This window comes from Lycium barbarum, chromosome 9 (assembly GCF_019175385.1).
Source record: "Lycium barbarum isolate Lr01 chromosome 9, ASM1917538v2, whole genome shotgun sequence".
Classification (NCBI taxonomy): Eukaryota; Viridiplantae; Streptophyta; class Magnoliopsida; order Solanales; family Solanaceae; genus Lycium; species Lycium barbarum.
In genome coordinates, this window is record NC_083345.1 from 121,816,481 (window position 1) to 121,832,096 (window position 15,616).

General features: G+C 36.4%; 1 protein-coding gene across 1 annotated transcript; it reads left to right on the forward strand.

Annotated features, from left to right (window-relative positions):
- Positions 1 to 296: 296 nt before the first annotated feature.
- On the forward strand, positions 297 to 731 carry LOC132612278 (uncharacterized). The gene has a single exon (XM_060326579.1). The coding sequence runs from the start codon at positions 297 to 299 to the stop codon at positions 729 to 731; it is 435 nt and encodes a 144-aa protein (XP_060182562.1).
- The last annotated feature ends 14,885 nt before the right edge of the window (positions 732 to 15,616 follow it).

Consider the following 15,616-nt stretch of genomic DNA (forward strand, 5'->3'; position numbering starts at 1 on the left):
TGTTTGTTGGAGTCTTTGGAATGAGAGAAGCAGAAGGTGTTTTGATGGCATCTCAACTCTAAGTTATTCGCTTAAAGATAAATGTTTAGTGCTTCTATTTTGCTGGACAATGCTGTCCCCAGTAACTAGTCCAGTACAGTTTTTGGATTTTATTAGCACTTTAATTCTTGATTGAGACATTGTTTTGGGGCAAACAATGTTCTCCTATACTTTTGTTCTTTTGTAATTAGTCTCCTGTAACTTTGCATTTTCTTGATGCCTTTCAATGAACCACATTACTTCATCAAAAAACAATTATGAAGAACTACTTAAAAGGATTATTTGCCCCATTATTAACACAGGCGCAGAGTAGCTCGATATTAGCAAAATCAAAAATAGGCATTAATAAAGATAGACTGGTGAAATGGGGAATGAATGTAGACCCTGCTTGTGTTCTTTGTGTTGGTAATTTGGAAACTAGAGACCACCTATTTTTGCAGTGCAATTTCACCAAGCTTATATGGCAGTATATCCTCACTTGGCTGGGTAGAAATGATACATTGGGAGGCACATGGGTTGATCACTTGAAGTGGGTGATAAAGAGTGCAAAAGGGAGGACTCAACATGCTCAAATCTACAAAATTTTATATGCTGAAACTGTCCATGTTGTTTGGATGGAGAGGAATCAAAGGGTATTTGAGAACAACACCAGAGCTGTTGATGTGATTGCCAGACAAATTGCTTTTATTTGAAATGTACGAGCCACTCCTGGTATTAGAGCCCTAGTGCAATCATACTAGATGCAATTTCTATTACTGCTAACTAGGTAGAAGAGGAAACAGAGGTAGTTTGATAGAAGTGGGGGATTGGTGCGTATGTTTATGTGGACAAAGCTGACTGAGGATGTTAGCTTGCATTGTAATTCTGATTCAGATGATTAATAAAATTTGTTAGTTACCTAAAAAAACTTGCAAGGTTTGTTATAGTCAGTTCATGTATGACCAGTGAAGTAAATTTTTGTACACATTTTCAACAAGAAGCGTAAGAAGGATTCTTTGTTAAACCAATGTGAGAACTCTTCTCAAGAAAGTTCAATAAAGAAATGCAGAGCTAGAAGATGTCACACCCCTTTTTTTTGGGGTTTTCCATTTGAAGTGACGGTTTTGAATAGGGATTAGTTATTTTACAGAGTCGCCACTTGGAATTAAGTTTTGTTATTCCAAGTCACCTTATGATTCCCTAATCAAAAGGAAATGACTCTTTTATTATGGTCCGCGAAAACAGAAGACCGGTTAAGGAATTCTGTTGACCGGGGAGAAGGTGTTAGGCATTCCCCGAGTCCCATGGTTCTAGCACGGTCGCTTTATCAACTTATACTTAGCTTAATCTATTTTGGATATATTATATATCTGAGCCTTGATTTGCTCGTACTTTTATTGTTGAACATTTATTGGTCTTTAACCGGACGCGTAATCGCATTCCGAATCTTTTAAGCGACTCAAAGTAAGATGCATAACTGCATTCTTATTTGAAACAAAATTAATTATTAAAATGAGTTCGGCCAAGGTGCGTAACCGCATCCTTGAGTTATATAAAAAACGTCTCGAATTAAGATGCGTAACCGCATTCTTAATCGAAACAAACATCTTGAAACGTGCGTAAAGCTCATCTAGCGTTAAAGGTAATTATTTGTCTCCAAAATCCGAGATTTATTATTATTGGAAGCGTATTTAATTTATTTAACGCCAAAGTTATCCTAAAATATATCCATTAAATAATTAAATCTAAGCAATATGCCTAAAAACACGTACAGTTAAATCAAAATAAAGAGGACAAGCCCAATGTTAAAACCAAATTTCTTTTATATTAGCATTAAATTATACATAACCCATTTGTCGGACAGTCAGTACATCTTCTAATATTAATTACCCCTTAGTGCCAATATCTAAATAAAAAATGAGAAGAAGAACTAAACAGAACCTATGCAAGTCTAGAAGAAATTAAATCAATTGTGTTAAACGAAAGATTTGCACTAAGACATAAACGAAAACAACATTCGCAATACTAATCTAAAATATGATATGAACTAACAAAACATTTATGTCATGAATATGAATCAACTGATTAAAGTAATGGCATATGGGCAAGAAAATGGAACAACGTACAGAAAATATCAAGCATATGAATTTACCAGATAAACATACCTAAAACGAGATCGTGCGAAACCCATTAAATAGAAGAAATACGGAAGAGAGAAAATGAACCTTCAAGATAAGTTTTTTCCATTTAAAAATGATTTCAACACAAGGTACATACAACAGCTGTCGTGAACAAATAAACCGAACTCGACCAACAAGAAGCTTTAATCAGAGCTGGACCGGAAAACCTCGAACAAGATCTCGCCGAAAATGGTCGTTTCATGGTGTTTTTTATCAGTTGGCTTCAATGGTGTTTGAGGTGGTTCAAGATACTTTAATGGTTGTTTTTGAGGTGATAGAGATGAGCGAACTGTTTTTCCAATGTAACAGTGGTGGCACTAAGGTGGAGCTATGGTGGTTAAATAACTTGTTTTCATGCTGGTAAAGGGGTTAAGGAACTGGTTTCGTTTGGGTTCTTTTTTAAAGCTGCTAACGTTTTCCAATTTTTTGCTAGCTGCGGCTGCTTAGTGTGTGGGTTTTTTTTTAGTTGGGTTGTGGAACAGTAACAGAGAACGTGTAATGGGGTGGTGGTTGCGGTGAAGGGTGGTGGTGTAATCGTGGTGCAGGTGAGTACTAAAACAAATGAAGAAGATGATATATATTCTTTTTCTTTGTGTTTTTCCATTTCTCTCTCTCTATTTCTATTTTCTCTATGTATATCTTCTGTATCCCTCTTTCTATCTATATAATGATGAACCCCCCAAAGATGATTTCAACAACCCCCCTCTATCACGTGCTCTGTCCCTCTTTCTTTCATTTTTCATTTTTCATTTTTTTTATTGTGTGGGCCCCACAACTAACAATAGTATTTCCCTAAAAAACGTGAACCCTCTCCCCTTTTGTGATAAGGTTTGTTATCAAACTTTGTCATTTTGTGGTGAGGTGGTACAATTCTATTTGCTCATTTTTTTTTAATACAAAAACAAAAATATTTAATGACTATTTTTAGATAACTGGAAAAAAAAAATCTTAAAATAAATGACTGGCTAAGCAAAATTAAAACCTATAAAGCATATTTTTGTAATTTTGCTTTCACAAAACTTGTACTCTAGAAATAACAAATATTTTTTGTTCTTTTTTATTTTCGCAAATAAGCCTACTAAGTAAAAATAAAACCAAATAAAATGTTCAAACCATATTTAAAGAAAAATTTAGATACTAGAAGGTGAAACACCCCGGGAAGGGTCAAAAATCACGTGTCTACAGCTGCCCCTGTTTGATTGGAAACACGAAGAGTATTCAAACAAACAAGTAGACAAAGAGACTAGTTTGGCCCTACCGTTGTTCTAAAAGGAAGGGAAAGAAAGAAGATGATGCAACAGAGCCCTGGTTTTGGGCATCCTACATATCCCGAGTTATAAGGGAATCAGGTCACGTGTAGTTCAAAAGTAAGAAGGGAGATGAAACATATTGAGGTGAATAGTCGAGAAAGGTCCTGTCGAGGCTCCGGTACGCGGTCCTATTATTACATTAAATGAAAGACAAAAGTGAAAAAGAAAAAACAAGCACAGGATCCTAGCTATGGAGCTTCTCTTGAATCTTGACCTGAATCTTCATGTTTTCCCAAGTGTGAGATAAACACTTCGATCTCGAATTAATCTTAAAAGTAAACTCCATGCTTCAAGCGGGGTCCTGATCTTGAAATTGAAAAGCAGTTGAATGTTGACCCTATTATTCAGGCGGGCTCCTGCTACTTCTAACTGAATGTACACCCTATTCTTCAGGCGGGCTCCTGAACGTGAAATTGAAAGATGTCGCTATTATCCAGGCGGGTTCCTGAACTTGAAATTGAAAGCAGTTGAATGTTGACCCTATTATTCAGGTGGGCTCCTGCTACTTCTAACTGAAAGTACACCCTATTCTTCAGGCGGGCTCCTGAACTTGAAATTGAAAGATGTCCCTATTATCCAGGCGGGTTCCTGAACTTGAAATTGAAAGGTGGCCCTATTCTCCAGGCGGGTTCCTGATAATCCCATTCTTCAGGCGGGTCCTGACTTGCTCCCATTCTTCAGGCGGGTCCTGACTTGCTTTCCATTGTTCAGGCGGGTCCTGACTTTCTTCCCATTGTTCAGGTGGGTCCTGACTTGTTTCCCATTCTTCAGGCGGGTCCTGACTTGTTTCCCATTCTTCAGGCGGGTCCTGACTTTCTTTCCATTTTTCAGGCGGGTCCTGACTTGCTCCCATTCTTCGGGCGGGTCCTGACTTGCTTCCCATTCTTCGGGCGGGTCCTGACTTGCTTCCCATTCTTCAGGCGGGTCCTGACTTGCTTCCCATTCTTCAGGCGGGTCCTGACTTGCTTCTCATTCTTCTGGAGGGTCCTGACTTGCTACCCATTCTTCAGGCGGGTCCTGACTTGTTCCCATTCTTCAGGCGGGTCCTGACTTGTTTCCCCCTTTTCAGGTGGGTCCTGACTTCTTCCCATTCTTCAGGCGGGTCCTGACTTGCTCCCATTCTTCAGGCGGGTCCTGACTTTCTTCCCATTCTTCAAGCTGGTCCTGACTTTCTTCCATTTTTCAGGCGGATCCTGCAAATCATCAAAGACAAACAACACGAACAAAATTTTCTGCCCCAGTTTGCACTAGGAAATTTTTTGTGAGTGTTAGCAAAATCATAAACTCTTTGTAAGATAATTCAATGATGTAAGTAAAATCAAACGCTCTAACTAGGAAGTGCGTCTCCTAGAGGTAAAACTGAAAATTCTAACTAGGAAGTGCATTTCCTAGGAGTAATGGTTCAATTTAGGAAGTGCGTCTCCTAAAAGAAAAACTTGAAAGACCTAAACTAAGAAGTACGTCTCTTAGGGGTTAAAATCGAAAGACTCTGACTAGGAAGTGTGTCTCCTAGGAGTATAGGTTCAAATTAGGAAGTGTGTCTCCTAATAGCAAAATGTGAAAGACCCAGGCTAGGAAGTGCGTCTCCTAGGTGTTACAATATAAATAATTGAAAAATTGATTAATTTTTGTTGCTTGCGAACCAATGTTGTGCCCTTGCCTTTGGTGTTGGCAATTTGAGAAAATGCGCCCTTCGAATATTCGGGCTCTGAAGCCTTTGATTTGAAGATAACACCCATTCCTATTTCAAACAAAGAAAATTTGCGAGTTTAAAAGCATGGTGGTTGGTTTGTGGCCGTGGCTTTGAAGATCTTTGCCCTATTCAGCTCTGATTTCAACCTATCTCAATAACCTATTTCATTGGAGACATCTCAAACCTCCAACCTCACAATTAATGTACTGTACTCGCATTTCAACAATCACCGGACCTTTGTGTTAACCATGAATCCAAATGAATATCAATCATCAACAAACTTGTTGTGCATATAACTTTTGCTTGAATCTTGTCATTTTAATGATCTAGCCAAACTTTACTTTATGCAATTAGAGAAGCTGGTAGCAGATTTTGAAGTCCTTTCTTGCTTGTTTTGACATGAACTGACTCAAGAAACAAAGAAAGAGAAAAAAGTGATGCAGAAATTAAAAGAAATAGTATTCAATAAGAGATGCCCGTCTTGAGGGAAGACTAAAAAATGACACTTATCTAAATGTGGTAGCCAACCCCAATGATCATGACATGTATTTTGGATTAAGCAGCCTGACCTCTTAATAAAAAATCTAACCTTCAACTCGTGTCATACACTTAGACTTCCAAATCGGGCTTCTAAATTTCAAAAACTGCATCGCTATCATCGAACGTCTTTCGGCTAGTGATGCCACGAAGGGTTTTCACCAACAAGCCTCTGTCATTTGGTTCTTTCTCTCACTCACCATTACCTTATGGTACTGGTAAGGGTTTTCACCGATAAGAATTTCTTATTTCGTTCTTTCACTCACTCACCGTCGCCTTATGGTGCCCATGAGGGTTTTCACCGATAAGACTCTCTCATTTTTCACTTTTGATCTTCATTCCTTGCATAAGTAACATGACATTGTTCCTTGTATGATAATTGTTGACACCCAATTTTGTCCCGCCTCTCCTCCGAAATACCTATTTATACTTCTGGTATTTTGAGAAATTTTTTTTAAAAAATGCATTTAAGTTTTACTATAATTATTAGTCTCTTATTAACACGCACGTCGTATTATTCTACTGCAGTTATTATTATCATTATCATTATTATTATTATTATTATTATTATTATTATTATTATTATTATTCTTAAAATTATCATTTATTACTAATTGTCATTAATTATTATTATTCTTGTTATTTCCATTATTATTATTATTATTATTATTATTGATTACTAATCATTGTTATCAGCGTTATCTTTGTTATTAATTATTAATCATCATTATCATCGTTATGATTAATTATTATCATTATTTTATCAATAATTGTTATTTATTATTATTATTATCATCATTATTATTTCTTATTCTTATTATCATTATTGTTTTATTATTACCACTATTATTGTTATTATTAATTATTATCATCTTTATTATTATTATTATTAATTATTATCATTATTCTTATTGTTTTTTTTTTGTTATTAATTATCAATATTTGTTATTACTATTATTATTATATCTATTATTATTTTTATTACCATTATCATCAATATTATCATTATTACCATTATCATTATTGTTATTAGCAGTATTACTACCGCTATTTATTTGCTGCTATTATTTAGTATTATTCAAACTTGCATTTCTCAGCATTTTTTACCAATTTCTGCACACGTGGCGCATTTTATTTCGCACAATTAAATGACAGCGTTTATTTATTGTTAAAATGATATTGCACGACTATTATAGCATCATATAATTTTATTACCCGAGTCCTAATAATTACACATTTGTATTAGGCAATATTTTGTCATACTCAGTATATTACTAATCAATATGGGTCTTTATTTCAAATTTTAGAAGCTGAACCATTTCTTGCACTCGGTCCGTATTTTGACTTACCGGACCCCAAATCAAAGTCCGATTAGTTCCTAATATTTTTTGGACTAGACCATATTTTTTATCTCAATTTTTAGATCAGTCCATGTTTAATTTAATAGTCCATTCTTTTAAATACCCAGTCTAAAATTTGACCCGGTCCACAAATGGACCGGGTTCAATTCATTTCTCAGCAAAATGAAGGGAAACCTAGTTTCCCTTCACTTCATTTCCGCCCCCTTTTCCCTTCACTTCATCTCCGCCTCCCTTCACCCTTTACCCCGAAACCCTCGCCGCCGCTCCCACTCACCCCTCTTTCCCTCCTTCTTCTCCGCTCCCCACCTTGCCCTGTTCTCCACTCACCATTGTCCCCCCGCTCCTCTCTCTCCTCGCACTCTTCTCTTTAGCAAACCCTAGTCGTTCCTATAAAGACTTGTTCCCAGTTTCACTAAAGAGGGGGAAAAAAAAAGGGGATAGAAGAAGTTTCAAACATCGAACCTCCAAAACTAAGAAGTTTTCAGCCATAGAATTTCTATCGAGTCCATCTTTTTTTTTATCTTAATTTCTCTGTTTCCGTTTTCGTTCCGTTTAAGTGAGTCGAAACCTTAGAAACGAAGGTTCGACTTCATTATAGACGAAAATCGCACTTAAAAGGGATCCTGGTATCTTGAGAATTCGAGCGTAGATCAGAGATTCAAAATCCCATTTCGCTGCATCTGCAAAAGGTCAGTAAATCCCATTTATTTCCTTGTATTTCAGTTTAATATGTTTGTGTGCTAATACGGTTGAGTTTGATGTTATCTTAGTTATTGTGATTAAATGAGTCATTATTACGTTTTGGCTTAGCTCGAAATCTTGTCGGTTTGCTGTTGTTACTTAGTTTAAGATGTTCGTCTTAGTCTGAATGTCGTTTGTTTGCATGCTGAGAATTCAATCTGGTAAATGGTATAGATTTAGTTTGTAGTCTGCTAATTTGATTAGTTCTATATTTTAGTTTGTAGTCTGCTAATTATGTGTATGTGCCTGCCTTTTTAGTTGTTCTGCAGTGGCTCATTTTATGTCTTGTTTTGGTTAGCCATAGGTTATTTAGCTTATAGCAGCTTAAGCATGTTTTTGTTTGCTCAATGATGATAGGTCACAGAATAGTTCAACTGCTTAGTTGTGCCATACATGTCCAACTTTGACTGGTTGGGCATCAGTTAACCTGTGGTTTTGCTTGACTATATCTTTATGTGATATCATATGTTGGTTAGGTTTAGGATTATTCCCCATACTAGTTTAGCAGAAGTCCTGTTGATACAATTGCATATGTTTATTTAGATGTTTTAGCAGTTCAATAAAAATGTGAATGTTGTTCAGTTTAGTGTCTCCTTCATATTAGCTCGGCATAATCATATTTACCTTTTGTGCCTCTGTAGTTGTTGGTTGGATCTGAACCTTGTTTGGCAGTTGTGTCATGGTAACCTCACTCAAAATATGACAATGGCCTTCCTTATTTGACTAGGATATGTTGTTGAGGTCAGCTGGTAATAAAAGAAAAAGAATGAGTTTCAACATGTTAGATTAAGTCATAAAATCTATATTCTGAATCTCATCTGTCTACACTAGAAATGCCAGCTTTTGGTTTTGTATTATTTGAATCTCCTGGGCATGAGGTCATCCACTAAGGTCCCTGCTTGTTCTATGGGAATTTGGATAAACGTTTAGCCTTAACATAAGTTCATTCTGATCTGCTTAGCTGAGTGGGTATTAGTTCAAGTTAAACATCAACCTGTTTCCTTCTTTTTGCCATTCTTAGTTTGGTTGCTGTTGTAATCTATATCCAGTCTAGATAGTAGCATATGGTATAACTTTAAAATGGTTTTGAAGCTACTGCTGAGACTTCAAACTGATGACAGTTTTAAAGGTGCAATTTTGGTTTCAATATAGTTTGTCTAAGTTTCTAGTTTGTAGCTGTTTCCTGGCAAGAACCTGCACTGCTATTGTTAATCTCCAGATCAGCCCTTAGTTGGACTTTAGGATCCATGATCATATATTGCATCTCTGCTATGCATTTGTAGGTCATACTAGCCTTATCATCATCATTGACTAGTCTATCCTCTTGGAACACCATGTTAGCTTCATCATGACTGGCTTATGACCTCTGTGCATGTCACCATTTGCATTGTACCTACACTGTTCTGATTAATCCCCTATGTGTTGATGTTGACATATCTTCCTTCCTTGCTATCCTGCCTCTCATCATAAGCATCCTCTTCATCTCTGTGTATGCTTCCATATAGTTCACAACCTACTTGTATCTCTTTGCATCAATTCCCCTTGCCTTGTTATGTCCTCCTATGTGTGATTATGTATCTCCCCTGCCTCCTTTTTCTTGCATCTCAGCTTGCCTGCCCATGCATACTTGCTTATCTTGTGCAACACCTCATCTGAAACAACTCTCAACATGCATTTAATCATCTACACTGTAATTTATCAAGCCTCCCTCCTGTTTCAACTTAAAATACAAAACTATTTGGTAAGCATGACCTCTTGCTGTGGATAAGGTGTCTATATAGGTTAACCATTATGTTAGCTATGCCTGCATCCCATGTATGCCTCTTGTTGGAAATCAGTTCTGCCTTCTCTTTGAACTGCGACCTCACTTGAAGGATTTTTGTATATCTGGCTTACTTAGTGTTGCATTAGGTGTATAATCATATAGTGTTGATTCTATTCTAGCTTAAACAATGAGCTTGGTGCACTATTAGTATGACTGTTAGTTAGCTCAATTCCCTTAGTTAAAGTGTAAGCTAGTTATAGATTTCTTTTAGTTCAAATGTTATTTGTGTGGTATAACTGTATAAGTGTTTGTTACTATCTTTGTGGGATGGCTATAAGCTTGGTTTGTTATGAATCAGTAGCTTAATGAATCTCAGCTTAATAGGCATTGTTTGGATTAGTTTGCTTTAGTATCATTTCTTGCTTAAAATGAAGATGATTTAATTAAGTATGACTTGGTGGTTTAGAGATCATTTAAGTTTGGATATCAAGGTATGATTAAAAGGACTATGGTCCAATGTGCCTATGCACCTAAATGATCATTTAGTGGTTATCTAAACTTATGAAGAACTATTTCATTTAGTAGCAACAATCATGCCTTGAAGAGTCTGCTACTAGTTTAAAAGATGAGTTCTGTCCAGTTCTGGGTTTGCGTGATGCATTCGAAATAATAATCTCATCATTTTAGAATTGGTTTGGTCTAAAATATATGTGTGGTCTAAAATATATGTGTGTGCTAATATATGTGTGTGCTAACTGCTGTAGCTGGGATACCTTCTGAGCTGTAGCATTTTTTGGTTCTTCCTTGTCTGTCATTTGGTTGATGTTGTTTGCAGTCAAGCATGCTGATCACTCTTAAAGTATTCTTAATGGATTAGTGTTTTAGAATGAGCATATATGCTACACTTGATGTAATGGTTGTTATTATAACTTTGCTGCCTTCTTAAAAAAAAAAAAAAAAAAACAGAAATATCACTGATTTGAATAAATACTCCGGGCCCTCCATTTGTTTCTGCTTTTCTAACTTCACATGTGTGCTCATACTTGTCTTCTTTATCTCTTTGACTACTCTACTGCTTTTCTATATGCTGTGTGACTCCAAGTAAGTCTCTAGTTAACTTCCAATAATGCGTATGTGCGTACCATTGCTGTCTGCTTACGAATTATGCGTATGTATACTCTAAGTATACTTAATATATATATATATATATATATATATATATATATATATATATATATATATATATATATATATATATATATATATATATATATACGTCATTTGCGTGAAAAGCATAGTCTATATTTCAGTTTTGGGTTTGCTTAAATTTTGTGTGTTTGTCGCAAGTATATGTCAGTTTGAGATCTGTATATCAATGCATATTGAAGTTGTGTTCGTGAAATGCACTTGGATATACATAGCATATATAATTAACGGAGTCTGTTTTGAATTTATATGTTTGTATGCTTAACCTTGTTGATCATATACTAATCTCCGTCTTTCATTCTTTTCGCATGAACCTCGCATACGAGTCCAAAGGACTCGTCCCTCTCCGCATCCGGTGTTGGGCTAAAGGCCCAACGAGATCTTCTCTCGGTCCATCCCTGTCTACAGCAAAAAATAGAAATCAATATTCTGGGCCAAAGCCCGATACACAGGAACAGCAGCAGCAGCCCAGCAATTAAAAATAAACTGTTGGGCCGAAGCCCAACAGAAATGGGTCCAGCAGTCCCCGAATGGGCTGGCCCATTTGATACCTATTACCCCTTTGTTTTATTTTGTGCATATAAATTTATATTATTCAACTAACTCTTTGTTTGTTTTGTTCTTATTAGTTTTAGATAAATCCTAATTAATCAGTAGGTTTAGTTTTAGTAACGGGTAGTTAGTTTAAGGAAGACTACGAATTAATTCCATAAGTTTTATTCTCTTCTTTTCTGGTTTTATTTAATTGATTTGTAAATTAGCATGGCTATACATATTGAGTTAAAAGAATCATATTTTATTCTTACTATCCTAGAAATTCCAAAACGTCACTAATGTGCAAATATAAATTCAAATATATTTTATGAACACACTTTTAAAAGTCACCCAATTACGCATATTTTAGCCAAACATAGTTAAATAAAGAAAAAGAAAACTTACCTCTTTTGCATTCTATTTAAAAGCTATTACTTATATGCAAACTATTTTTCTTTGTAAGTCTCATTTTGAATTGCATCATTATATTTTCGTTTAAAGCTTTAGCAACAATTTATAAACCTTATTCTAAATAGTATTTAAATTCTCCTTTTACACAAGTTATTATATTTTTTTACAAGTCATTTTTTTTTAAAATAGCATTACTCTTCGCATTCAAAGTTTTTTTAACAGCATTTATAAGTCTCAGCATTTCCTTTATAAAATTACTATATTTTTCTACAAGTTAATTCAAACGGCACTATTATATTTTCCTTTGAAATCTTAGTAATATGTACAAACTATTTTCTTAAAATTTAAACACTATATTTAATCTTGATTAATTAACCTAAGTTTGGCCGGATAGCCGTAGTTAACGGATTCTAAAGGATGCCTAACCCCTTCCCTTTAGGATAATATAGAACCCTTACCTAGAATCACACTGGTTAAGCAGACTATTAACGGAGGTTTAGTTTTAACTTTACCTTAGTTAATAATTAGGTGTCCTAATTCGCCGAAAAAAACAATTAGGTGGCGACTCTTTAAACAAGCAATTTAGGAATCTCCAATATGTCGCACTCCGCTTCAACTCCGGGTTAAAATGGGGTATAACAATAATCACCACTCAAAGCATGTTTGACTTGTCATTCTCAAAGATTGATCTAAAGGTCTTTCTTTTGGTTGTAACGTGGCTTTTGGACAGGGTTAGCAAGAAAGTGACCGCATGAAGGCTCAAAGAAAACACTAAAATAGAAGGGCTGGGACTTACAACTTTTGGAATCGACTCAAAAAATTAAAAACAACTTCTGCCCCAATTTCTTTGAAACGGGGAATTTTGAATTTTTCTTTGGTTGGACCGAACCCTGCAGTAGGGTTGCCTACGTATCCTGCCGAAACAAGAATTAGGTCGAACGTAGTTCATGAAGCTCATTTCTTGTGTGTGTTTTTTTTTTTAACTGTACTTTGATTCCAAAAGAGGGGTATGAAAGAAAATAAAACCAAGGCTCAAAAGAGGTAGGAAAGGGTGACACAATGTTCAGATAACAGAATGAAATGCCTTCGTCATACCAATCCTTTAAAATGTCAAGTACAAAGCATGCGATTCGAGAATGAGAAGTGAAAATCATACGGTATATCTTTACAATAGATGACTCAAGTTAATCGGAGGGCACTTGATTTTTGACTTCTCTTGATATTGGCCCACTTCAAATCACTTGGGATGAACATTTTGTTATACACTAGTACTATTCTCATGATTCCAAAGTGCTCGCCTTAGTTTTATTCAAACCAGACTTCAGCTTACTCTCAAAATGTTTTAGTACTCTACTATTTCCTCCCATGTTTTTCTTTACCACTTTCAATCCTTTGGGTGCATTTCTTGTGTAATTAAACTGGCCTTCAAGATCTGGCTAAAAATATCCGCATGCATGTCATGTCAGTAGAACCAGCCTGAAAAGAACTATACAAAAGAAAAATTAAATAAAATATACTAGGAAATGACAAAACAAAAACTCTTTTTTATTATTATTAAACAAAATGATAGAAGGGTTGTGGACATTAAAACAAGCAAAAAATTTCTAGATTACAACCCTAGAATAACCCGGATAGCAGAAAGAACATCAAAACAAACTACCAAGACTCCTTCCTAGAGGGGAGAGGAGTGACTTCCAAACTACAAAGCTGTCATCTTAGCCACTAAGTTGCACATAAGCATTACTTGAACCATTATCATTTTCAATCAAATTATTCTCAGCAAACAAGTTCTGGGTCCCTTTAACCAATTCATCCTTATCAACTTCTGGAACTGAGACTGATAGCCCGGGAAGTTTTCCAGAGGCCTCCCTTCTCTGTTGCCTCTCTTTCTTGTATTCTGACCTAGGTCAAAAGTTAGAGCTGGTACGAGGTCGATATGCTTGTGGGGGGTAAGAACCCTATGGAGCTGGTGCACACCATTGTTGGTAAGGATATAGTTGAACATATGGCTGTGCAGCACAAGAAAAGTACTGGAGAGGTGACATGGAATATTGAGGGTCTTGTGGAGGAAAGTAATGTTGAGGTTGAGTGTATGGAGTTTGGGAATAGACTTGAGGTTGTGGCTGGGTATATGAGCGAGATCGACCCCTCACACCTCGTCGCAGTTCTGGTATAATCATGGCTACATCACCATTTTCCTTCATGTCGCTTAGGCTTCCGGAACCATTTTGAGTTACTTCAGCATTTACTTTCATGTCAGCAAAACTCATGATACATCCTGTTTTGATTCCATCTTCTATCATTTCCCCCATCTTGATGACCTCAATGAACGGTTTGCCTAGTGCTGGGAGCATGTGTTGATAGTATTCTTCAGTTTGGGCTTGGAGAAAAGTATCCACCACCTCACCTTCTACAATTGGAGGCTTTACTCTAGCAACCTGCTCTCTCCACCTAATGGCGAATTCCCTAAAACTTTCTATAGATTTCTTCTGCACCTTGGTCATGGACATTTTATCTGGAGTAATGTCTATATTATGCTGAAATTGTCGCACAAACTCTTGAGCCATGTCATCCCAAATATGCCACTTAATGGCGTCCTGATCAGTGAACCAATCCGAGGCTATTCCTGTTAAGCTATCACTAAAGTAGGCCATAAGCATTTTGTCCTTACCTCCAGCTCCTCTCAATTGATTGCAATACCTCTTCAAATCGGCCACAGGATCACCATGCCCATCATACATGTCAAACTTTGGAGTCTTAAAAGCAGAGGGCAAGTGAACATTAGCAAACATGCACAAGTCTTTGTATAAAACACTCTTGTGACCTTCCTGACCTTGCAAGTATCTTATGGATTGCTCCAAGCTTTTCATCTTTCTAGTCATTTTCTCATCATCCACGGTCTTATCAAGTTTTTCACTGTTAACGAGAGGCTTAAGGTGAGGATTAGAGACATTTAAAGTCGGTTCTAGAGATTAGGGTTGAGCATCAGGGGTTTTGAACATGGGCCCACTGTTAGATGGATCACCAGGCACAGTGAGTGGAGCTCGGGTTGAGGTCGGCATATTAGGGGAAATGTTAAGGAAGCCAGGTGGCGGTGGAGGTGGTTCCTGACCAGTCATCCAAGCCCGATACATGCTTGTCATGTGTTGTTTTAACATTCTCACTTCTTCGGCTAACCTCTAGTTTTGGTCAACCAACGGTGTTTGAGCGCTAGCGTCAACCAACCCAGTGTCCTCGTTGGTCGCCATTCCTTTTTGGTTTTCGACCTTGTGTTGTACGGATGAGTCGCCAGTTTTAAAATCACAAACCAACCACCTTCTAAAATCAAACATCATCAATAAAAAAAACGATTGAGTTAGGGAACCGTGCGCAAGTCACATATGCACGATTATTAGTTCTAGAATGATTCTAAGGGTAACAATGTCATTTTGGCATCATCCCCATTTTCGTTTGATTTGGCCTTTCTCTCTTTCATTTTGCTTTCCATGCCTCTCGGTTCACTCATCTTTTTTTCTCTTTTTATGATTATCTCTCTTTTTCTTTCCACTCTTTTTATTCTCCGCTCTTTCGATACTATTTTTGGATTTTTTAAAAATAATTCGATCGAACCCGACTTGGGTTGCCTACGTATCATGTTGGGACATGAATCAGATCTTTGCGTAGTTCGGGAAGTTTCGGCAAAAAGTAATCAACAAAATTGTTTCAAATTTTCTCTTCTCTTTTTCTTCTTTGAAATTTAGGAAGAGAAAACAAAACTACAAAAACTTTAAAAAAAATCTTTTTTGGATTTTGATTGTAAAATTTCCTCCAAAGAAACCCCACTAAAAATACTACTCGAAGAAAAATCTTTTGGCGTTTTC